Source organism: Ranitomeya imitator, chromosome 4 (genome assembly GCF_032444005.1).
Source record: "Ranitomeya imitator isolate aRanImi1 chromosome 4, aRanImi1.pri, whole genome shotgun sequence".
Classification (NCBI taxonomy): domain Eukaryota; kingdom Metazoa; phylum Chordata; class Amphibia; order Anura; family Dendrobatidae; genus Ranitomeya; species Ranitomeya imitator.
Window position 1 is genome coordinate 449,701,082 of NC_091285.1, and position 26,210 is coordinate 449,727,291.

The 26,210-nt window shown below is 44.7% G+C and overlaps 1 protein-coding gene across 3 annotated transcripts in view; it reads left to right on the forward strand.

Annotated features, from left to right (window-relative positions):
• CSNK1G1 (casein kinase 1 gamma 1) overlaps window positions 1–26,210 on the forward strand; it is an 88,853-nt gene that overhangs the window by 16,995 nt on the left and 45,648 nt on the right. For 2 of the 3 annotated variants that reach the window (XM_069765734.1, XM_069765735.1), the window contains exons 2-3: window positions 15,392–15,781; window positions 21,131–21,171. In XM_069765734.1, coding sequence (XP_069621835.1) covers window positions 15,601–15,781; window positions 21,131–21,171 — 222 coding nt within the window. In that variant the 5' untranslated portion in view covers window positions 15,392–15,600. Of the gene's footprint in view, window positions 1–5,247; window positions 5,372–15,391; window positions 15,782–21,130; window positions 21,172–26,210 lie in introns of all 3 variants that reach the window. The other variant, XM_069765736.1, reaches the window with a different exon arrangement.

A 26,210-nucleotide genomic window follows, 5' to 3' on the forward strand; every position in this document is an offset into this window, starting at 1 on the left:
ATACCTTACTGGACAACAAATAGGCTCATTGACCATTTCTGTAGGAAAGTGTTGTGTAATTTAGCATCTTCCTTTATTGGTGTTGTAGCAGAACAATTCAGACTTTGTTGTTGCTGCCCATACAATCTCTAATAATAGAGAGATAATAGAGAGATAGCCCATAGTTTGTAAGCTTGCGAGCAGGGCCCTCACTCCTCCTGGTATCTGTTTTGAACTGTATTTCTGTTATGCTGTAATGTCTATTGTCTGTACAAGTCCCCTCTATAATTTGTAAAGCGCTGCGGAATATGTTGGCGCTATATAAATAAAATTATTATTATTATTATAATAAAATGTGTGTGTGTGTGTTTTAAAATAAAGGGAACACTTAAACAACAGAATATAACTCCAGGTAAATCAAACTTCTGTGAAATCAAATTGTCCACTTAGGAAGCAAATATATATATATATATATATATATATATATATATATATATATATATATATATATATATATATATATATATATATATATATATATATATATATTTATTTATTTTTTATATAAATAATCTGTGTATGTGTGTGTGTATATATATACACACACACACACACACACACACACACACAATGGTGACCCAATTCTAACGCATCGGGTATTCTAGAATATGTATGTCCACGTAGTATATTGCACAGCCACGTAGTATACAGCACAGAGCCACGCAGTATATTGCCTATATATAGCAGCCATGTAGTATATAGTACTGCCCACGTAGTATATAGCAGCCATGTAGTATATAGCAGCCATGTAGCCCACGCAATATTAAGCAGTGTGGGCACATATCCCTGTTAAAAAAAAAAAAAAATAGTTATATACTCACCCCCTGGAATCCAACAGCGCTGTGGCGATGGGCGCGAGGCTGCCGCCATCTTCCGTTCCCAGGATGCATTGCGAAATTACCCAGAAGACTTAGCGGTCTCGCGAGACCGCTAAGTCTTTTGGGTAATTTCGCAATGCATTGCTGGGAACAGGAGATGGAGGCAGGCGCGAGCGACTCGGCGGACTACGGAGGGTGAGTATAGCAGGTTTTTTGTTTTTTTATTATTTTTAACATTACATTTTTTTTACTATTGATGCCGCATAGGCAGCATCAATAGTAAAAAGTTGGGGACACACAGTGTTAATAGCGGCGTTAACTGAGTGCGTTACCCGCGGCATAACGCGGTCCGTTACCGCCAGCATTAACCCTGTGTGAGCGGTGACCGGAGGGGGAGTATGCGGGCGCCGGGCACTGACTTCGGGGAGTAAGGAGCGTCCATTTTCTTCCGGACTGTGCCCGTCGCTGATTGGTCGTGGCAAAATCAGTGACTTGGATTTCCATGACAGACAGAGGCCACGACCAATGAATATCCGTGAAAGACGGACAGAAAGACGGAAGTGACCCTTAGACAATTATATAGTAGATGTATGTGTATATATACGGTATGTGTATGTATATATACATACATAGTCAGTCAGTCAGTTGTGGCCAAAAGTATTGACACCCCTGCAATTCTGTCAAATGCTCAGTTTCTTCCTGAAAATTACTGCATTCACAAATTCTTTATTATCTTCATTTAATTTGTCTTAAATGAAAAAACACAAAAAGAATTGTCCTAAAGCCAAATTGGATATAATTCCACACCAAACATAAAAAAGGGGGTGGACAAAAGTAATGGCACTGTTCGAAAAATCATGTGATGCTTCTCTAATTTGTGTAATTAACAGCACCTGTAACTTACCTGTGGCACCTAATAGGTGTTGGCAATAACTAAATCACACTTGCAGCCAGTTGACATGGATTAAAGTTCTCAACCTCTGTCCTGTGTCCTTGTGTGTACCACATTGAGCATGGAGAAAAGAAAGACGACCAAAGAACTGTCTGAGGACTTGAGAAACCAAATTGGGAGTAAGCATGAGCAATCTCAAGGCTACAAGTCCATCTCCAAAGACTTCAATGTTCCTGTGTCTACCATGCGCAGTGTCATCAAGAAGTTTAAAGCCCATGGCACTGTGGCTAACCTCCCTAGATGTGGACGGAAAAGAAAAATTGACGAGATTTCAGCGCAAGATTGTGCGGATGTTGGATAAAGAACCTCGACTAACATCCAAACAAGTTCAAGCTGCCCTGCAGTCCGAGGGTACAACAGTGTCAACCCGTACTATTCGTCGGCGTCTGAATGAAAAGGGACTGTATGGTAGGAGACCCAGGAAGACCCCACTTCTTACCCCGAGACATAAAAAAGCCAGACTGAAGTTTGCCAAAACTTACCTGAAAAAGCCTAAAATGTTTTGGAACAATGTTCTCTAGTCAGATGAGACAAAAGTAGAGCTTTTTGGGCAAAGGCATCACCATAGAGTTAAAGGGACTCTGTCACCTGAATTTGGCGGGACTGGTTTTGGGTCATATGGGCGGAGTTTTCGGGTGTTTGATTCACCCTTTCCTTACCTGCTGGTTGCATGCTGGCTGCAATATTGGATTGAAGTTCATTCTATGTTCTCCGTAGTACATGCCTGCGCAAAGCAATCTTGCCTTGTGCAGGCATGTACTACGGAGGACAGAGAATGAACTTCAATCCAATATTGCAGCCAGCATGCAGCCAGCGAGTAAGGAAAGGGTGAATCAAACACCCGAAAACTCCGCCCATATGACCCAAAACCAGTCCCGCCAAATTCAGGTGACAGGTTCCCTTTTAACAGGAGATAAAAAAGAGGCATTCAAAGAAAAGAACACGGTCCCTACAGTCAAACATGGCGGAGGTTCCCTGATGTTTTGGGGTTGCTTTGCTGCCTCTGGCACTGGACTGCTTGACCGTGTGCATGGCATTATGAAGTCTGAAGACTACCAACAAATTTTGCAGCATAATGTAGGTCCCAGTGTGAGAAAGCTGGGTCTCCCTCAGAGGTCATGGGTTTTCCAGCAGGACAATGACCCAAAACACACTTCAAAAAGCACTAGAAAATGGTTTGAGAGAAAGCACTGGAGACTTCTAAGGTGGCCAGCAATGAGTCCAGACCTGAATCCCATAGAACACCTGTGGAGAGATCTAAAAATGGCAGTTTGGAGAAGGCACCCTTTAAATATCAGGGACCTGGAGCAGTTTGCCAAAGAAGAATGGTCTAAAATTCCAGCAGAGCATTGTAAGAAACTCATTGATGGTTACCGGAAGCGGTTGGTCGCAGTTATTTTGGCTAAAGGTTGTGCAACCAAGTATTAGGCTGAGGGTGCCAATACTTTTGTCTGGCCCATTTTTGGAGTTTTGTGTGAAATGATCAATGTTTTGCTTTTTGCTTCATTCTCTTTTGTGTTTTTTCATTTAAGACAAATTAAATGAAGATAATAATACCAAAGAATTTGTGATTGCAATCATTTTCAGGAAGAAACTGAGTATTATCTGACAGAATTGCAGGGGTGTCAATACTTTAGGCCACAACTGTATTTAATTTGACATATATATATACGGTATGTTTTTAAAATTTAAATGGAACCTGTTGCTATGAAATTACAGTTCAATCTCCAAGGCATCATGATGTAGAACAGTGGATGGAGCTGCGTGGCTTGATGTGAGTTTTGCTGTCAGTCACTGTTAGGACCACACACTGCAATGCAAATCTCAGAGCAGAGGTTTAGATGATGAAATACGGTTTATACTGCATGTTTTCTCATAAAACTATGTATCAATCTTGACAGGTTTCCTTTAATCTTTACAGGAGACTTGCACCCGCAATTGTTGGATCGCTTGTCCTATGTAATACAAAACTAATGTATTAGGCTGTGTGCAGACGTTCAGGATTTCTTGCAGAAATTTCCTGAGAAAAAACCTGAAATTTTCTGCAAGAAATCTGCATGCGTTTTTTGCGTGGGTTTTTTTTGCCGATTTTTCCGGACATTTCCCAATGCATTATATAGTGGGAAATCCGCAAAATTAATGAACATGCTGTGTTTTTTACCGCGATGTGTTTTTTTTTTTTTGCGGAAAAAAACGCATCATGTGCACAAAAATTGTGGAATTCATTCTAAATGATGGGATGCATAATGTAGGCTGTTTTTTTCGGTTTTATAGCGAAAAAACGCGAAAAATCGGCAACGTGTGCACACAGCCTTACAGTAAATAGTGACTTCACAGGAGTACCAAGATAGTAGTGTTGGCGGCCTTCAGCTGCCATGGGAAATCATTAGTGTCCCACGATCATGTGGTGTGATGGCCAAGGGCGAGCCAGTGAACTTTAGCACTGAAATTCGCTCCATTTAAACGTAGCTGTCAGAGATCAAAAGTGGAATCTAAATGGTTAAGAGCAGCAATAGGAACACCGCTCCAGCCTCTTCTTTTGTATGCAGATGCCAGTTACGTAACGTAACCTGCCATCACCCGGGTGGAGGGAGCTCAGCTCTTGAGCGTCCTCTACATGTGGTCTCCTACGCAATCACATACATGTATGTGATTTTGTGTTAAAGGGGTTGTCCACATTTGAACATCCCCATTAAAATCCCTATGTTTGCCCCCCAGTAAAATACAACACTATCACCACCTATGGTGCCAGCGCTCTTCCATCAGTGTCTGCTCTTCCTCTCTGCGGCAGTCAGCGCTGGCCTCACTGTCCTCCTTCAGACAAGTTGAGACATCAGGAGAAAGTGGAGCTTCAGCTGCTTTCACTTCTTCCAAATGTCCATTCTGTCCGTAGGAGAGTGAGGCCAGAGGTGATTGGCCGAAGAGGGACCGTGCCGACACTGATGGAAGAGCGCTGGCACTGTAGAGCGTGGACAGTTTGGTGGAAGGTCCAGATGATTAGAAGCATACAGGAAAATCCAACACATCTGACTCATGGTTCGTTTACCCCACTAATGACTGCTTGATTTTTATGTATCGTCAGTGTTCCTGGGCTGAAGACTGGAAGCCTTTTTTTTTCTTATTTTCTCTTATCTTTTGCTGCGAAAAGTCTTTTCAATTGTACGTATAAAGCGTTGTTCATTTCTTACCAATATTTTTATTGATTTTAATAATTTGCGTGTTAATGCTCTTCCTTCACATATGTGTTAAATCGGAACATTTTAGCATTTTGCCATCCTGCGGTTTAGTATCCTCCACCCTGCCCTTCTGGTCTGTTGTAATAGGTTGCTGCTACTGTTGTGGCTGGTTAATATGTAAAGTAGAACAGGATTTTCAAGAAATCCATGACGTACTGCACATGTCTGATTTTATGCTAATGAGAACTTTTTTTGGCTCTAGAATTATCTGCCCTGCGACATTTAGAATTTGCACCAGAAGTTTGTTTATAAAGCTACAAATGAGGAAAGTGCGCCACTCTTAATGGAGTAGAAAAGGGAACACCGCACTCAAATACTGCTGCAAGGTGCTCACATAGGGTCCTTATGTCATAGTAAAAAGAATTCTGCACTTATTTCCTTTTTTTTTTTTTTTTGGTAAATTTCCAACTTGTGATCATACAACCACTCACTGCCCTTCTCATTTACATTCTGAGTAGCTCATGCATTCTGGTGTTGGGAGAAAAGACGTGTAATCCGTCTGAAATGTCACTATTTTGGATTGCTTAACCCAGTAAAAACACCTAAAATTATATTATTTTTTTCTTTGTGCAACTACTGCTTGCTCAAAATTCACCATTTTTTCAAACTGATAAATTAGCTGCATGGTTCCAGCATTTTTGCCTTTCTAAAACCGAATAGCGAGTTATCGCTGGATGCTCCTTGTTTGATAAACTTATCTCCATTATTTATGTCCATAAATTAGCTGAACGTTTTGTGGTTGTGTATGTTAGTACCAAATATAAAAATACATTGATCTTCTGCGCATGCAAGGCTTTGCTTTTGAGCAGTGACTCGCCTGCGCAGAAGATTGATGAAGTGGACAGCGCATGCGCGGATGTACATGTAACAACCCTGCTGGCATCACTGCATGGCCTCCCATCCCCCACCTGCATTACACTCAAACTCACTTATTTCTCTGGGCCTTGTTGTGACTTCTCTCTGCAGCCAGCTCCATGCTGTGTGCCTCAGGTCTGCTGCTTGCTCTGTGCATGCTCTCTGTGTGCATAGGGGGGCGGCGCCTGCAATTCCTGTGTCTTATTGAGTCTGTGTGCACCTTGCTAAGGTGTCCCCGGCCAATAGCCATGAGGCTTCCTGTATTTAAGAGATCCCCACCCATTGGTGGGGCCTGTGCAACTTACTCCCTCAGTCAGTTCTTAGCTGCTGAGGTGCCAGGCCATGTCTCTGTTACTCCTGTGTCCGTCATCCAGTGGGGCGTTGTACCCTTGTCTCTGTCCTGTGTTTGCCACCCAGTGGGGCTTAGTACCCTGGCTTGTGTCCTTGTGTAGCCACCCATTGGGGCTTCGTACCCTGGCCTATGTCCGCCACCCAGAGGGGCGTTGTACCCTGGCTTGTGTCCGTGTTTCTGTGCCTTGCTCATTCCTGACTCTCTTAGTCTAGTCCTGTTCCTGTGTTTGTTTATATCCGTGTCTTGGTTTGCTTCCTCTGCTGTGCGCACTGTCTTGCTTTGCTCTGCTCTGCACTCTGTATCTAGCTTTGCTCTGCTCTGCACTCTGTATCTAGCTTTGCTCTGCACTCTGTATCTAGCTTTGCTCTGCTCTGCACTCTGTATCTAGCTTTGCTCTGCTTTCAGCTCTACTCTCTGCGACCTTGCTTTGCTCCTTACTCTGCACTCTGGCTTTGCTCTGCTTTCAGCTCTGCACTCTGTCTTGCTTTGCTCTGCTTTCGGCTCTGCTCTCTGTGACCTTGCTCTGCACTCTGTGGTTTTGCACTCAGCTCTGCACTCTGACTTTGCTCTGCTCTCAGCTCTGCACTCTGTGGCTTTGCTCTGTAGCTCCGCTCCTTGCAGTTCAACCTTGCTCCACTTCTTGCCGGTGTTCTCTGTTCTGCCTCCTGCGTCTCTGCACTTGGCTCCACCTCCTGCTCTTGGCTCCGCCTCCTGCGTTTCTGTGATTGTCTCTAGCTCCTGTGCTTCCGCTTTGCATCCGCTCTTGCAGTCTTTCTCTACCTATTCATAAGTCCTCTTACCGGTTTTACATACCTGCCTGCAGATGGTCCCTACCGGTTCTTCCAGTGTACCAGCCTTGTCTGCCTGTCCTGCCAGAGAGCCAGCCGTACCTGCCTGCCAACCAGAGAGCCAGCCGTGCCCGCCTGCCTGCCAGTGTCTGTTGCACCCGTCCGCTTGCCTGTGTCCCAGCCGTGTCTGCCAGAGTGCCAGCCGTGCCCGCTTGCCTGTCTATGTTCCGTTCCCCGGTGGGATCAGCAGCCACAGCCAGACACCACCCTGGAGTGGTACCTGGTAGCTTCCTGCCGCACAAGTCTGACCTCACCATCTGAGGCTCTAGCGAACACCAAGGAAGCTACTTAGTTACACCCCTTCCAGGGTAGTCTGGTCTGTGGCACAGTGGGGCCACATGCCCACGCCAACCAGTCTGGGCGCGATCGTGACAGTACAGCACTGCAACTGCACATAACATGTCAGTGTGACATGCATGGGAGAAGGGTGTCATTATAATGAAGAGGAGGCAGAGATTTCTTCAAGGCACTGGAGCCTGGAAGAAATCATTAGCATATAACATTAGAAATGAATTTCTCAAGCTATGAGGCATACAGGTAAGACTAGCTGAACCATCCTATTACCTGTATGCCAATAGTAATTGCTCAAGATCATCCAGGGGGTGACGGTGACTTGTGGGGAAAGTCTGCAGTTTCTCTGTGACTGCAGGCTTCTAAATCCTTACAACGTGCGCACCACCGCACGCTGTTCAGATGTCAATGAGCGCAGGTGGTCATGTGACGGCAAGTATAATATTTCCATTTTGAGTCACATGCCGACAATAGAATTGAATTGAGCGAGGCGAGCACATCTAGTCGGAATGTGGCCGGAATTATGCAAATTGCAGTCTCTTGCCTGCAACACTGAAGAATCCTGGCAGTGTCTGGTATTATTATTATTGTGCCATGTATTCCATGGCGTTTTACATGTGAGGAGGGTATACATAATAAAGTACAGTTAACTTACACAATACAAGTCACAACTGGTACAGGAGGAGAGCGGATCCTGCCCGTATTCGACTCTGCAAGGGATGGGTGAGGATACAGTAGGTGAGGGTAGAGCTGGTCGTGCAGTGGTTTGCTGAATCGGTTACTGCAGGTTGTAGGCTTGTTGATAGAGGTAGGTCTTCAGGTTCCTTTTGAAGGATTCCACGGTAGACAAGAGTCTATGTTTGGGTAGAGAGTTCCAGAGTAGGGGAGGATGCGTGGGAGAAAGCTTGTATGCAATTGTGGGAAGAGGAGAGAAGATGGGAGTAGAAGAGGAGATCTTGTGAGGATCGGAGGTGGAGTGCAGGTAAGTACCAGGAGACAAGGTCATAGATGTATGGAGGAGACAGGTTGTGGATGGCTATGTATGCCATGGTTAGGGTAGGCAGAATTAAGGATAGATTGGAGAGGCGTGAGTGTTGGAGGGGAGGCCACAAAGTAGGAGGTTGCAGTAGTCAAGGCGGGATAATGAGGGCACGCACTACAGTTTTTGCAGATTCTAGGTTGAGGAATGTACGGATCCGGGAAATATTTTTGTGTTTGAAGTCGTCAGGAAGTGGAAAGGGCTTGGATATGTGGTTTGAAGGAGAGATCAGAGTTAAGGATTACCCCGAGGCTGCGAGCTTGTGGGACTGGGGAGAGTGAGCGGCCATTTACTGTAATGGATGAGCTGTCCCAGGCCAAAGGTGTAAATGGAGAAGAGCAGGGGCTCTAGGACTGAACCTTGCAGGACTCTGACAGATAGGGGCGAGGTGAGGACGTGGTGTGTAAGTGGGAGACGCTGATTGTCCGGTCTGTTAGGTATGACACAATCCAAGATGGGGCCAAGTCAGTGATGCCAAGAGATTAGAGGGTCTGTAGTTATAGGGAGTGGTCCGCTGTGTCAAAGGCAGAGAACAGGTCCAGCAGGAGGAGGACAGAGTGGTGTTTCTTGGCTTTGGCAGTCAGTAGTTCATTGGTGACTTTTGTTAGAGCAGTTTCAGTGGAGTGACGCCGTCGGAAGATTGTAAGTGGTCGAAGAGGGAGCAGGAAGAGCGGTGGAAGGACATTTTGAGATGGACATATTGCTCCGGTAGTTTTGAGGCATAGGGGAGAAGTGATGTGGGGTGATAACTAGATACAGATGGGTCAAGCAAGTGCTTTTTAAGGATGGCTGTGATTGAGGCATGTTTGAAGCATGAGGGGAAAACACCAGTTGTTCGTGATAGGTTGAAAAGATGGGTTTGGGCTGGGATGAAGACTGTGGTGAGGTTTGGGATGAAATGGGATCAGGTCAAGTGCACAGGTGGTGAGATGTGAGCTCAAGAGTAGGGCGTAAAGTTGGTCTTCTGTAATGGTGGAGAATCTTGTTTTGGAGGAGGGCTGAGTAGTTAGGAGGAGAGACTGGGTTTTGTAGGCCAAAGTTTTTTCTGATGTTATCCATATACTGTTTGAAGAATGAGGCAAAGTCTTCAGCTGAGATAAATGGAGAGGGAGGAGGTGCTGGGGGACGGAGGAGAGAATTGAAGGTGTTGACTAGCTGTTTAGGGTTTTGAGATAGGGAGGATATGAGAGATGAGAAGTAGGTTTGTTTTTCTGTGGGCAGTGTGGCTTGAAAGTAGTGAGGGACAGTTTGAATGCGATGAAGTCCTCGTTGGAGTGTGATCTTTTCCATCTCCGCTCAACAACCGTGGAAGCCCACCTTAGTTCTTTGGTCAGGCTGGTGTGCCAGGGTTGTCTGTTGATTTTGCGCCCTTTGGTATGTGTGAGAGGGGCGACCGATTCAAGAGCTGCAGCTGTATAAAGCGGCAGCGTCATCCACATTGTGTAGGGAGCTTATATCTGCAAGAGGGAGAAGGGATTCAGAGAGGGAGTGAAGATCGAGGTGTTTGAGATTTCTGCCAGCGTGTACAAGTTTGTGTGGTGGGGATTGAGGACCTAGAGAGGAAAGGGAAGAGAAGAAGTAGGGAGCAGAGGTAGGTGAAGAAGAGGTCCAGTGTGTGTCCATCTTTGCGAGTGGCTGAAGGAGGAAGTGAGAGATAGAAGTTTAGTCTCAGCTGAGTGGGCTGTGTCAATGGGGATGTTGAAGTCACCCATGATGATAGTGGGGATATCAGCGGAGAGAAAATGAAGTAGCCCATGTGGTGAAGTGGTCGTACAAAGGATTCAGAATACTGCTGTCACCTAAAGTTTTTGCAGGCTTTCACTACAAGACTCGACTTGAAAATTCTAATGGCCAGAGCACTGAATCTGCTCTTAAAGATATCTGTGTACAAGAAGACAGATTTAATAAACTTCTACAATGGTTTTTCTTGTCTTTCTAGTATTTATGATGATCTGAACAATGCTGGAAATAACAGAATTCTTGCCATCAGAAATACCCAAAACACTTTGGAGAAAATATCCTTTAAAGGGAACCTGTCACCCCGTTTTTTCAGATTGAGATAAAAATACTGTTAAATAGGACCTGCGCTGTGCGTTACAATAGTGTATGTAGTGTACCCTGATTCCCCACCTATGCTGCGAAATACATTACCAAAGTCGCCGTTTTCGCCTGTCAATCAGGCTGGTCAGGTCAGGTGGGCGTGGTGACATCGCTCTTTTCTTCCCCAGCTTTCCGTTTTTGGCGTAGTGGTGTGCGCATGTCCAAGTGCCGAATCCACTGCGCGCACGTGAAGAAACAGCGCGCGATCTGCGCTATTACCCCTGTCATCGGTGGGGGCGGCCATTTTCCTGGGGCCGCGCGTGCGCAGATGGAGTGCTCTGCTGCACGGGGCTTCAGGAAAATGGCCGCGGGATGCCGCGCGTGCGCAGATGGAGATCGCGGCGGCCATTTTCCTGAAGCCGAGATGCAAACTCGGCTTTGGGAAAATGGCCGCCACGATCTCCATCTGCGCACGTGCGGCATCCCGCAGCCATTTTCCTGAAGCCCCGTGGAGCAGAGCACTCCATCTGCGCACGCGCGGCCCCAGGAAGATGGCCGCCCCCACCGATGACAGGGGTAAAAGCGCAGATCGCGCGCTGTTTCTTCACGTGCGCGCAGTGGATTCGGCACTTGGACATGCGCACACCACTACGCCACCAACGGAAAGCTGGGGAAGAAAAGAGCGATGTCACCACGCCCACCTGACCTGACCAGCCTGATTGACAGGCGAAAACGGCGACTTTGGTAATGTATTTCGCAGCATATGTGGGGAATCAGGGTACACTACATACAAGTCCTTCTCAAAAAATTAGCATATAGTGTTAAATTTCATTATTTACCATAATGTAATGATTACAATTAAACTTTCATATATTATAGATTCATTATCCACCAACTGAAATTTGTCAGGTCTTTTATTGTTTTAATACTGATGATTTTGGCATACAACTCCTGATAACCCAAAAAACCTCTCCCAATAAATTAGCATATCAAGAAAAGGTTCTCTAAACGACCTATTACCCTAATCTTCTGAATCAACTAATTAACTCTAAACACATGCAAAAGATACCTGAGGCTTTTATAAACTCCCTGCCTGGTTCATTACTCAAAACCCCCATCATGGTTAAAGGCCCCTTCACATTTAGCGACGCTGCAGCGATACCGACAACGATCCGGATCGCTGCAGCGTCGCTGTTTGGTCGCTGGAGAGCTGTCACACAGACCGCTCTCCAGCGACCAACGATGCCGGTAACCAGGGTAAACATCGGGTAACTAAGCGCAGGGCCGCGCTTAGTAACCCGATGTTTACCCTGGTTACCATGCTAAAAGTAAAAAAAAACAAACACTAGATACTTACCTACCGCTGTCTGTCCTCCAGCGCTGCGCTCTGCTTCTCTGCTCTCCTCTTGTACTGTCTGGGAGCCGGAAAGCAGAGCGGTGACGTCACCGCTCTGCTTTCCGGCTGACCGACGCTCACAGCCAGTACAGGAGGAGTGCAGAGCGCAGCGCTGGAGGACAGACAGCGGTAGGTAAGTATGTAGTGTTTGTTTTTTTTTACTTTTAGCATGGTAACCAGGGTAAACATCGGGTTACTAAGCGCGGCCCTGCGCTTAGTTACCCGATGTTTACCCTGGTTACCAGTGAAGACATCGCTGGATCGGTGTCACACACGCCGATCCAGCGATGTCAGCAGGAGTCCAGCGACGAAATAAAGTTCTGGACTTTCCTCAGCGACCAACGATCTCCCAGCAGGGGCCTGATCGTTGGTCGCTGTCACACATAACGATTTCATTAACGATATCGTTGCTACGTCACAAATAGCAACGATATCGTTAACAATATCGTTATGTGTGAAGGTACCTTAAGACTAGCGACCTGACAGATGTCAAGAAGGCCATCATTGCACCCTCAAGCAAGAGGGTAAGACCCAGAAAGAAATTTCTCAACAAATAGGCTGTTCCCAGAGTGCTGTATCAAGGCACCTCAATGGTAAGTCTGTTGGAAGGAAACAATGTGGCAGAAAACGCTGTACAACGAGAAGAGGAGACCGGACCCTGAGGAAGATTGTGGAGAAGGACCGATTCCAGACCTTGGGGAACCTGAGGAAGCAGTGGACTGAGTCTGGTGTGGAAACATCCAGAGCCACCGTGCACAGGCGTGTGCAGGAAATGGGCTACAGGTGCCGCATTCCCCAGGTAAAGCCACTTTTGAACCATAAACAGCGGCAGAGGCGCCTGACCTGGGCTACAGAGAAGCAGCACTGGACTGTTGCTAAGTGGTCCCAAGTACTTTTTTCTGATGAAAGCAAATTTTGCATGTCATTCGGAAATCAAGGTGCCAGAGTCTGGAGGAAGACTGGGGAGAAGGAAATGCCAAAATGCCTGAAGTCCAGTGTCAAGTACCCACAGTCAGTGATGGTGTGGGGTGCCATGTCAGCTGCTGGTGTTGGTCCACTGTGTTTCATCAAGGGCAGGGTCAATGCAGCTAGCTATCAGGAGATTTTGGAGCACTTCATGCTTCCATCGGCTGAAATGCTTTATGGAGATGAAGATTTCATTTTTCAGCACGACCTGGCACCTGCTCACAGTGCCAAAACCACTGGTAAATGGTTTACTGACCATGGTATTACTGTGCTCAATTGGCCTGCCAACTCTCCTGACCTGAACCCCATAGAGAATCTGTGGGATATTGTGAAGAGAAAGTTGAGAGACGCAAGACCCAACACTCTGGATGAGCTTAAGGCCGCTATTGAAGCATCCTGGGCCTCCATAACATCTCAGCAGTGTCACAGGCTGATTGCCTCCATGCCACGCCGCATTGAAGCAGTCATTTCTGCCAAAGGATTCCCGACCAAGTATTGAGTGCATAACTGAACATTATTATTTGATGGTTTTTTTGTTTGTTATTAAAAAACACTTTTATTTGATTGGATGGGTGAAATATGCTAATTTATTGAGACAGGTTTTTTGGGTTATCAGGAGTTGTATGCCAAAATCATCAGTATTAAAACAATAAAAGACCTGACAAATTTCAATTGGTGGATAATGAATCTATAATATATGAAAGTTTAATTGTAATCATTACATTATGGTAAATAATGAAATTTAACACTATATGCTAATTTTTTGAGAAGGACCTGTACACTATTGTAACGCACAGCGCAGGCCCTATTTAACAATATTTTTATCTCAATCTGAAAAAAACGGGGTGGCAGGTTCCCTTTAACCACAGTGTTGCTCTTTTCTTACTAAGCTGTGAAGTGCCCTTCTATCCCCAAGGGTGGCAGATCGGAGACTGCAGCGTGTTCTTTCTGTGCTTTGCCTGTTGGGTTCCCGTTTTGTGTTTGCCTCTCCTGCCTTTTTCCTTGTATTCTGGGCTGGCATCTTCTTGTACATTTTTTTTTTTTGTGTTGTCAGCAGTGAATGCTGGCTGTGGGTCGGTACAGGGTTGAGACATTCATCAAGGAAATGGATAGATCTGGGAAACCACCACCCAGGTTAATAAGTGCTTTGATGTGTGGAGTCGGCCAGCAGCAGGCAGGGGTAGGATGCAGGCGATATTTATAGCAGCACACGGGGAGGAAGCTTTCCTCTGGAACAGGCATTGATATATGACAGTGTACACCCACCAGGCTGATTAATACTATGCCTTAAGATTTTATCATTTCAGATTTTAAGATTTCAGCCTAAAGAACGATCGAAGGCTACAAAACAATTTTGTTTCTTATTTTGCATAGTAACTAAATGTAAAGTACACACGAGTCAAAAACGGCAATGAAACATTTTCCAGAATGTTTGTAAACATGGAAGCTAGTTTACTGAATGCCGAAAACATGGATGATACATCACAAGTTAACCTTGCAGAATAAGGTGTGCACACGTCAGGATTTCTTGCAGAAATTTTCCTGACAAAAAACAGACATTTCTGCCAGAAATCCGCATGCGTTTTGTTTCGCGTTTTTTCGTGCGTTTTTTGTGCGTTTTTTCCCAAATGCATAGAATAGCGTGAAAAACACAGAAAATCCGCAAAATTAATGAACATGCTGCTTTTTTTTACCGCGTGCATCATGTGCACAAAACATGCAGAATGCATTCTAAATGATAGGATGCATAATGTATGCGTTTTTAATGAGTTTTTATAGCGTTTTTACCGTGAAAAAAACCCTGAGCATGTGCACATAGCCTAACTGTAATTGCAATGTTTGGATTTTTTTCCCTGTTTTTTTTTATTTTTTTTTTTATACCAATGTTATGATCCCCTTATCCGATTTAATCCATTATATTGTGAGATGCCTCATAAATCTCTCATAAAAGGGGTTTCTCATGTTATTACATGGGTACAATTACAAAGTCCTTGTAAGATAAAGAAAGTTTGCTGTTTTACCTCTCTTTAAAAATGGTCTCAAGAGCAAAGGGATTTTTTTAATTCTGTTGTATGTTGCCTAGGTTACCTGCCCCTGCTGGAGTCTGTGGCTGCCCCCTTTCTAGGCTAGGAAGAATGGCTTGTATGCTTTGTTAGTGCTTGCAAGCAGTTCTCTGAAGTCTGAAGTGGGATATAGCCAGTTTGTGTATCTAAGCTTTTCCATTGTTGCAGAGGCAAAGCTGCCTCTGCTTGCGGTATTGGAGAGCGCTCCGTTTGGAACGGCGGTGCACCATGCCCCCCGGTCAGAACTGTCTGTCTCCAGAAGGTTCACTACCACCCTGGCAAGCAGGCATCTGGGCGGCAGGGGAGTAGTGCTCTCCAGAAGAAAGATGTGTCCAATCAGTGTGACTCACATAAACTATTAAGAATATGCTGGTGTAATTTTAATGGAGTTTCGTGGAAGGTAGTCTTTACTTTTCCGTCCACTCTCTTTAAAACAATTGATGTTATTAAAAATGGGTGGGTATACTAACAGTTTATGTTTTCTTTCTTCCCAAAGGATACAATGAGAAGCCTCCATCATGAAGTTGCTGTGTGGATGTGAGATGGTACCTTGGCAGATCTGTGCTGTGATGTGATCAGCTTCTTTGGCCCTGGGGATACTCTGCGGGGTCATTTTTGGTCCACCATTGTTTTTCTGCTTCTGTGGATTGGCAGTCTCCTAGCATCAGCTGGGATTTAGAGGAATAGCTCTTATGGTATATTAACATGGACCATAGCAACAGGGAGAAGGATGACCGACCACGAGCAACTAAAGCTTTGCCAGTACGGACTGGTCATAGCTCCCGGCCGTCCAGCTCGACCACCTCCTCAGGAGTTCTTATGGTGGGACCCAACTTTAGGGTGGGAAAGAAGATTGGCTGTGGAAACTTCGGGGAACTACGGTTAGGTAAGGTGACATGAACCCTAGGCACATTATTCTTGTAGCCCTCTTCTTCTTCTGCTATACTTGAAATCATTGAACTACCAGGTCTAGCTTGGATGGAGCTATATATGTGTATATACAGTATTGTGTAAAAGTTTTGGACAGGTGTTGAAAAAATGTTGCAAAATAAGCTTTAAAAAAAGTAATATGTTTATTATCAATTGACAAAACACAAAAGTGCATTAAGAAACAAAAACCCTAAGGGTATGTGCACACGTTCAGGATTTCTTGCAGAAATTTCCTGACAAAAAACGGACATTTCTGCCAGGAATCCGCATGCTTTTTTTTCCGCATTTTTCCCAATGCATTAAATAGCGGGAAAAACGCAAAAAATCTGCAAAATTAATGAACATGCTGCTTTTTTTATCGCGATGCGTTTTTTTTCGCAGAAAAAAATGCATCATGTGCACAAAAATTGCAGAATGCATTCTAAATGATAGGATGCATATGTATGCGGTTTTTATCGCGAAAAAACCTGAACGTGTGCACATAGCCCTTATCAAGTCAGTTTGGCGTTTCCACCTTTTGCCTTCAAAACATCATGAGAAGATTAAGGGTAAGTTCACACAGGGCGTTTTTGCTCCATTTTTTTTATGCTAATTTTCAGCTGCTTTTTAGAGTACCAGCAAAGCCTATAAGATTTCAGAAATCTCATGCACACACATTGGTTTTTGTGTGATCAGTATTTTGTGCTTTGCTGCGTTTTTTGGACATAGAGCATGTCACTTCTTTCAGCGGTTTTGCTGTGTTTTTCACCCATTGACTTGAATGGATGGTGAAAAAACGCTGCAAATACGCTAGGTTGACTTTTCTTGCAGCGTATTTGCTGCAGAAAAGTCAAGCAGAGTCGGATGTGATGTCACTCGGCTCTGTTACATCTAGATGGCAGGCTGCATGATGCGTCCTTGCATCCTGTCATTCAGCAGAGCGGGCCCGATCCCCATTCACTTGAATGGGGGGTCCGACAATACAGTGTTTGACACGGTCATATACCTGACAGCACAGCAAACACCGCTTCTGATCGGAGGGGAAATCATCCCCGCTGGTCAGAGAGCCGCGGTTCCCACGCTGTCGGAAGACAGCGGGAGCGCTCAGCTGTGATCAGAGGTATAAACTTCACCTCCAATCACTGGTGTCAGCTGATGGGACTACTGCTCCCATCATCTGATACCTACCCGCTAATTACAGTGAGAGCAGGAAGGGTGGATGGGAGTTTTCATCTGCCGCTCCGGCGCTATAAAGAAATAATTGAAAAAAAAAACTGTGTGGGCCCCCCCCCCCACCCCCACCCCCCTAATTTTGACAAAACTCACAGTTGGGGGCTGCAACCCCCAGCTATCAGTTTCAGCAAGGCTAGTTATTTTAACAACCAGCCTTGCTAAAGCTCACAGCTGGGGGCTGGTATTCTCAGGCTGGTAAGGGGCCATTGATATAGGCCCCCCAGCCTAAAAATAGCAGCTCCCCAGAAAAGGTGCAACTATTAGATGCGCCAATTCTGGCGCTTTGCCCAGCATTTCCCACCTGCCCTGTAGTGGTGGCAAGCGGGGTAATGAGGGGTTAATGTCACCTTCCTATTGAAAGGAGACATTAAGCTGGCTTCATAATGGAGAGGCGTCAATAAGACACCTATCCATTACTAATCCTATAGTAATTAAAGGGTTAAATAAACACACACACACACAGTATGAAAAAAAGTCTTTTAATGAAATAAAATGCCACAGTTTTGCAATCTTTTTATTGTTCTGCCATTCCAAAGCGAAGCCATTGATCTTAAGTAATAAAAATAAAAAAGCAAAAGTATACTCCCTGACCATCGTAGTCCAATATACTGAGTGTCCCACGCAGTATCTGGGGGAGATAAAGCTTACAACAGGGAGCGCTGCTAATGCGACCGCTCCCGGCTGTAAACAACTGGGGAATGAAGGAGCCGGAGCCGGCGCAGGCTCAGTAACTAGCAGTGACGTCACCGAGCCTGTGCTCCCTCACAGCCTGACCGGAGGTAACCTCTGCACTGTGGGAAAATGCCGGGGAAGAAGTTACCGCAGGTAATGTATCTGTTCTATCAATGTATCTATTCTATCAATGTATCTATTCTATCAATCTATCTGCTCTATCAATCTGCTCTATCTGCTCTATCAATATATGTGTTCTACCTATCTATTCTATCTATCTATCTACAGGAAGTTTTTTTTTTTCTCTGTGTGAACTCAACTTTATTGGCATTCACTAAGCAAAAAAAAAAAAACACGACAAAAAAGCACACCTAAACCTGCATTCTTGGCGCAGCTTCTTTCCTGCCAAGATGACCAGGTTTTGCTGCAGAAAAAAAAAAACGCCCTGTGTAACCTTACCCTATTTCTTCTAGGTACACTTGCACACAGTTTTTGAAGGAACTCAGCAGAGCTGTTGTCCCAAACCTCTTAGAGAAGTGACCACAGATTTGTGGATGTAGACGTGAGCAAATCCATGTAATTCCAAACTGACTTGATGACGTCAAGATCAGGGCATTGTGGAGGCCATATCCCTTCTCTGATTTTTATTTAATTTTTCACCTTTTGCAAACATGTTGAAGGCCATAAAAAATGAATAAAAGAACAGTCTGTAAACAAACAATACATTTTATTTATGAAACTAGCTGTCCCTCCATCAGGATACAAATTTTAGGACAAGGCTCTCTTTAGCTTTGACTGTTTCATGTCTTATTATTTTTTCTTTTTAATAAAACAAGTGTGCTTTTGTCACCCTCCCTGGGTCCAGCGATGAGTCTCTGCCACTGCTCTTGGCTGCTTTTGTCTGTGCTGATGTCCCGCCGACAGCGCTGCAGCCAGTAAGTGAGCTCCGCGGCTCTGCCGGCGTAGACAGCAGAGCTCACTAGGCCGAGACGATGTGACCCTTACAGTGCAGACAGGAACAGACCGGGGGCAGCGGTCAAGACTCGCACCGGACCTTAGAAGGGTGAGGGAAGGGCTGTTTGTATATTTTTATTTTTTTATTTTAACCATTCTCCAGTGGTGGAACAGTGATTTATGTAACCAGAATACACCTTTTAATGTTTAGAGAGAATATTTCTGTCAATTTCAGCAGCCAGAAGTTATCTTTTGTTTTATTCTGGAGATTTTTTTTTTTTTCCCCGTTATGATAAAACTATTAACGAGTCAATCTAAATAACCTATGGAATGTTCCTTCTGCTTATCATGGTCATGTGGATATCTCACATATATACATATACATATACATATATATATATATATATATATATATATATATATATATATATATATATATATATATATATATTATATATTATATATATATATATATATATATATATATATATATATATATATATATATATATATTATATGTGTATATGTATGTTTTTGTTTTGTAGTAACTCAATGAAATGTTTCAGAAGAAATATTGTCATTTTAATTTCATAGAGTTGTATTTTTGTTTTTGATTTTTTTTTTTATAATATTTATTTTTTATTTTTTTGCCTATGTTTACATTTTACTTACATTTGTGTTATATATTCCCCAAAACATTACTGGGGGATATTAAAATGTTTTTATTTCTGTTTCTTACTGTAGCTGGGGCATTCAGAGGTTCCCCAGTCACAGGAAAAATGACAACCTGATGTGCCACACCTCACTGGCACAGGTTATCTAGGCCTACTAAACACAACCCTTTGCCCTCAAGGAACCCGGCAGTCATGTGGTTGTTGCGTCTTATGGGCACATTGGCATTCCTGGTGCTTCTATTCACTAGATAGCGCTAATTAAACTTTGTAGCCTTTAAACAGAAATGGCAGAAGTGGTAAGAAACTGTCTTCTCCCCAAGGTCATCAGATATCTGAGAGAATTGATTTTTCGAGATGAGCGAATTTGCTTGGGTCCCTGCTTATTCGGCAAGCTATAAGCTGCAGAGAGGACCTGGATACATGGAGCGCGCCGGCTGATCAGTGCTGCAGCTGCATGTGTCGCGGCTGTGTGACAGGCACAGCACAAGCAGCTGTCTTATGGATAGCCTACATTGTGACCAAGCAGGGGTGTCGCTGAATACGATGTCCCAATGGACGAAGTATAGAAACAGCAGGGATTTAAAGGGTTAAGCCCCCTCGCCAAAATACTAAAATATAGGGGATGACTCACTGATTTGTTGGGTTCTAATCGCTGTGACCTCCAGCCTTCCCCAGAACCCCAAGAACAGTACACCACGGGGAGCTGAGGTGTTTGATATGCCTCTGATCTATTCATTGTCTATTGGAGTAGCCAAGTGCTGCTCTCAGCTGTCCCATAGACAATGGAGCAGAGGCCATGCTTGGGCACCTCCACTCCATTCAGGATGGGTTGGCAGAACACTGTTCTTGGGCTTCTAAAGCCCTAATTTCAGGATTGCTGTGGGATCCCCAACAATCAAGTGATCTCTAAGGCTACTTTCACACATCAGTTTTTTTCCGTCAGGCACAATCCGGCGAACTTTGAAAAAAAAAAAAATGAATCTGGCAAAAGTCGCCGCCGGATCCGGTTTTTCCTCATAGACTTGTATTAGCGCCGCATTGTGACGGATGGCCTCATGTTTCATGTTTTTTTTGACGGATCCATCGAAAATTCTTTTTCTGGCGGCCAGAAAAAACGGACATAGTAACGCTTTTTAATGTCCGGCGAAAAAATGCACAGCGACGGATCCCGCGTGGTAAAAAAATTAAAAAATCCATCGCATCCATTTTTCACAATTTGCGCTGGATCTGTTTTTTTTTTTTTTTTCACAATTCGCCGGATTGTGCCTGATGGCAAAATCCTGATGTGTGAAAGTAGCCTAACTTGCTATAGTAAAAAGAATTTGTAAAGTGTAGTTTGACTTTGCCCTTTAAAGCGATAATAAATCTAATGACTCCTCTGCTATGCTATTCCTTTATTTTACGTTGTGATTCCTTTAAGACCCCAATGCAGTGGCTAGGTTTAGTGCCCCTGTAAATGGATCTATGGTATAGCCGTTACGACCCGGGCCTGTACTGCTTTATTCTACTGTTACATTGTCTGTGCTTGTAAAACGTGACAAGCGGCATGAGAATTCCCAGTGCCGAGGATGGCTCCACTGCCAGCGCCCGTGACCTTCAGGGAAGAATCCACCACGCTTTCTGGAATTCATGTCAGTGCTTTCTGTTTTTGGTTTTGTGCTTTTCATCATTTTATACTTTTTTTCTGAACTTTATAAAATCCTCATTGTATCTTCTATAATTTGCAAGTAGCAAGACTGGAGGGGTGACTGAGTTTCTGCAAACTTGTAACTCTTCTGTTCTCCCTCCTTCAGGCAAGAACCTCTACACAAATGAGTATGTGGCGATTAAACTGGTGAGTATCTTTCCAGTTTCCTGACTTAAACCCTGTCTTCCTTCCTTTTCCTACTGCTACGCGCGTGTATAAACTATGGCTGGCTTCCTGGTTCAGCGTGTCTGGGTTCACAGGTGACTGGCTCCGACACCTGTGAATTAATTTGGATTAATTAAATCATGCCTTTTTTTTTTATTTATTTATTTTTTTAATAGACATTTGCTACCTGACCCCTTAAAGGGGTTGTCCAGTCAAAACCGATAAGTCTGCAGTCAATCTGTGTGATTACAGACCTATGAATCCCCCCGTACACAAGTTATACATACTCCCGGCCAGTGAGTACAGCCTTGCCCTCCGTACACTTGAATCGAGCTGAGGCCGCGCCCCGTGTAGTAATGCTGCCGGCCAGGGGGGCATATGCGACCAGAGGGCACAACCTAGCTACATAAGTGTATGGCGAGCGAGGCTGCGCCCACTGGCCGGGGGTATGTTTATCTCGTACATACCCTCCAGTCCCAGGTCTGAGACCCATGAACCCCTACAGCGCACAGTGCATGCACTGGGGGGGGGGGGGCACGTAAGTCTGCAATCACACAGATTAACTGCAGACTTAATGGTTTTGACTGGACAACCCCTTTAAAGCTGTGCTACGTATTCTTTAAATAGAGACCACGTAAAAGTCCGTGATTGAAAACCTGAGCAAGAATATTCCACATAATTATGCCTGCCTAAGAAAACCTAGTGCGCCAGCGCAAACACTTTTCTCCTTTTTTAGGTGGGGGGATTTTTGGCATAAGACAAAAAATTATTCAACCCAAACAATAGTAAAGCAGAAAGCTTGGAAGTATTGTAGTGATAGAGGAAACTCCACCCATGTCTTTAATGCCAGCCAGCGGATTTGCTACGAAGAAGCTAAAAGGAAGTCGTTAACTTTGTGCTTTGTTTACCTGACCTTGATTCCTTCATTCCATTTACTATAGAGTAGTTATCATGTGTTAGCCAGCAGCGGGGGCTGCTTTTGTGCACATTTTATTCACTGCATGCCCTGTTGTAACAGAGAAACCTGCATTTTGAGATTTTGTTGTTTTGTTCTTTTTTAAGTTAAGTGCAATGGGAGATTATTGGTTTTGTCTTGCTCAGATGATCTATCACTAGGTTTTTTGCTACCCTATCTGAGAGCAGCATGATCTAGAGGCAGAGACCCTGATTCTAATGATGTGTTAGTTCTTTTACTGGGTGCTGCAGTTTTTATTCTGCTGCAAAGCTCGGAATGTTGAGCCCTGGTTGCTCCGCCCACATGACTGATCAGCAGCTTTCTGTGTGCACTGAGAGAAAGATGCTAATCAGTGCTGGGGTGGAGTTAGTCCTCTACTGATCAAACTGATTGTATTGGACCTATTGCAAACAGCCCATTAAGTGACACACAGCAAACACCTGCTAACAGATTCTCATTAATTTCATTTTCGAATGTTACTGTGGTTTCTAAGCTGCGGATTATCCCTTTTAACTAAAGGCCCCTTCACATTAAAGGTACTGTCACACTAGACGATATCGCTAGCGATCCGTGACGTTGCAGCGTCCTCGCTAGCGATATCGTCCAGTGTGACAGGCAGCAGTGATCAGGCCCCTGCTGGGAGATCGCTGGTCGGGGAAGAAAGTCCAGAACTTTATTTCGTCGCTGGACTCCCCGTAGACATCGCTGAATCGGCGTGTGTGACACCGATTCAGCGATGTCTTCGCTGGTAACCAGGGTAAACATCGGGTAACTAAGCGCAGGGCCGCGCTTAGTAACCCGATGTTTACCCTGGTTACCATCCTAAAAGTAAAAAAACAAACACTACATACTTACCTACCGCTCTCTGTCCTCTAGCGCTGTGCTCTGCACTCCTGCTCTGGCTGTGAGCGTCGGTCAGCCGGAAAGCAGAGCGGTGACGTCACCGCTCTGCTTTCTGGCTGCCCGGCGCTCACAGCCAGACCAGAGAAGCAGAGCGCCGAGGACAGACGGCTGTAGGTAAGTGTGTAGCGTTTGTTTTTTTACTTTTTAGGATGGTAACCAGGGTAAACATCGGGTTACTAAGCGCGGCCCTGCGCTTAGTTACCCGATGTTTACCCTGGTTACCGGGGACCTCGGGATCGTTGGTCGCTGGAGAGCTGTCTGTGTGACAGCTCTCCAGCGACCAAACAGCGGCGCTGCAGCGATCCGGATCGTTGTCGGTATCGCTGCAGCGTCGCTATGTGTGACGGTACCTTAAGCGACGCTGCAGCGATACCGACAACGATCCGGATCGCTGCAGCGTCGCTGTTTGGTCGCTGGAGAGCTGTCACACAGACCGCTCTCCAGCGACCAACGATGCCGGTAACCAGGGTAAACATCGGGTAACTAAGCGCAGGGCCGCGCTTAGTAACCCGATGTTTACCCTGGATACCATGCTAAAAGTAAAAAAAAACAAACACTAGATACTTACCTGCCGCTGTCTGTCCTCCAGCGCTGCGCTCTGCTTCTCTGCTCTCCTCCTGTACTGTCTGTGAGCCGGAAAGCAGAGCGGTGACGTCACCGCTCTGCTTTCCGGCTCACAGCCAGTACAGGAGGAGGACAGACGGCTGTAGGTAAGTATCTAGTGTTTGTTTTTTTTTTACTTTTAGCATGGTAACCAGGGTAAACATCGGGTTACTAAGCGCGGCCCTGCGCTTATTTACCCGATGTTTACCCTGGTTACCAGTGAAGACATCGCTGGATCGGTGTCACACACGCCGATCCAGCGATGTCTCCAGGGAGTCCAGCGACGAAATAAAGTTCTGGACTTTGTTCAGCGACCAACGATCTCCCAGCAGGGGCCTGATCGTTGGTCGCTGTCACACATAACGATTTCATTAACGATATCGTTGCTACGTCACAAATAGCAACGATATCGTTAACAATATCGTTATGTGTGAAGGTACCTTAGAGGAATTGCCTGGTGAAGATAAGTAATCTATCCATTCCATAGGTGATAACTTGCTGATTAGTGGGGAGGGACACACCAATTGGCGGAATGGGGAACTTTCATCTTAGAATGGAGTGGCATTACGCAGGTTCGACCAGTGCTCCTTTCATCCCCTATGCAGCTGCACAGCACTGTGTTCGGCTTTTTCCAGCCGCCCCATTGAGAATCAATAGACCAACGGTCAGACGTTCATCCCGCCACGCCATTTTGCAATAGGTATAACATTTCCCTGATCAGTGTGGGATACCCATCTATCAGTAAGTTATCACTTTTCCAAGGAATAGGTTGTAACATGACTTAATGGAACAACCCCCTTTAAGAATTTATTTAGTAAATAAATGTCCGCTTCCAAAAACATACAGAACAAACTCCAACCCACCCTTCTTCCCATAGAAAACCGAAAAATACTCTCCTCCCGTATAAAAAAAACAAACAGGGTGCATATTGTTCATGGTCAAATTGGAAAACATTAGACTGTAAAATGAATTGGGTTATGTCGACGTTGACATTTCCTCCACAGGTCCATCCTCCACTCCCAAGACACTGTATGCCTCGATTTACCGCAGGATATAGAGTATCGCTCTTAGTCTTGGTCTCTGAAGGCAATTAGGAGTGAAGTCCTATATATGCGGAAGTCCTTACTAGTATTCTCCTGCTGTAACAGCTCCAGACGGAATCTAGTTGGCACTCTAAATGCCATAATATCATTTTCCTCTTGCTGTATGTGGCAAAACAACAATCATGAAATCAAAATAAAGTCGTGTCCACATACAGTGGCATGTAAAAGTTTGGGCACCCCTAGTCAAAATGACTGTTATTGTGAACAATTAAGCAAGTCGAAGATGGAATGATCTCTAAATGGGCTAAAGTTTAAGATTACATTTTCTTTGTATTTTGGGCAGAAAATTAATATTGCACATATTTTACATTTTTAAAAATTACAAAAAAGGAAAATGTGCCTATGCAAAAATTTGCAAGGTGTGAAAGAACGCGGTCCAAGGAGCGCTAGGAGATATCGCAGAAATTAACTCTTTATTCCACAACGCGTTTTGACGGCCAAATGCCGTCTTCATCAGGTGGCACCTGAAGATGCCGGTTGGCCATCGAAACGCGTTGTGGAATAAATAATTTCTGCAATATCTCCTAGCGCTCCTTGGACCCGCGTTCTTTTGCACCTTGTAAGTTCTATCCCTCTCAGAGGGCTCACGGCTGGTGCGGCCACGGATATATTTCTTCTTCAATCAACTTGCTCTCTGTGGCTCTATGCTCAGCGCTCCCCAGAGACAACTTATCTCCTTCCTATGCAAAAATTTGAGCACCCTTGGGGATTTGTGTGCCAAGAATTTTGACCAAGGTGTCAAGATTAGCCTGTTAGTTATGGCTTGTTCACGATCATTAGGAAAGGCCAAGTGATGCAAATATCCCAGCTTTATAAAAGTCCTGCCTTCTCTAACCTTTTGCCAAAGAACAGCATCCATGGGTTCTTCTAAGCAGCTGCCTAGCACTCTGAAAATTTTGGAGGCCCCAGAAAGCAGGAGAAGGCTATAAGAAGATAACAAAGTATTTTAAGTTACCCTTTCCTCAGTTAGAAATGTATTTAGGAAATGGCAGATAACATGAAAAGTGGAGGTCAAGATAAGGTCTGGAAGACCAAGCAAAGTTTGTCAGAGCAACTTGTAGGATTCCTTAGAGAGGCAAATCAAAATCTCCACTTGACTGCAAAAGACCTTCAGAAAGATTTAGCAGACTCTGGAGTTGTGTACATTGTTCTACTGTACAGAGACACCTGCATAAATGTGGCCTTCATTGAAGAATCATCAGAAGAAAGCCTCTCCTGCATCCTCACCATAAAATTCAGTGCCAGAAGTATACAAAAGAACATCTAAACAAGCGTGATGCATTTTGGAAACAAGTCCTGTGGAGCGATGAGGTTAAAATAGTATTCTTTTTCGACACTGATCAAAAGATGTGTGGCAAAAAAAGGGCATAGAATTTCAGGAAGGGCAGTCCCACATGTCCAGATAATTCCGGTACCGGAAAAATCGATACCGGAATTATCCGTGTCCGTGTGCCCGT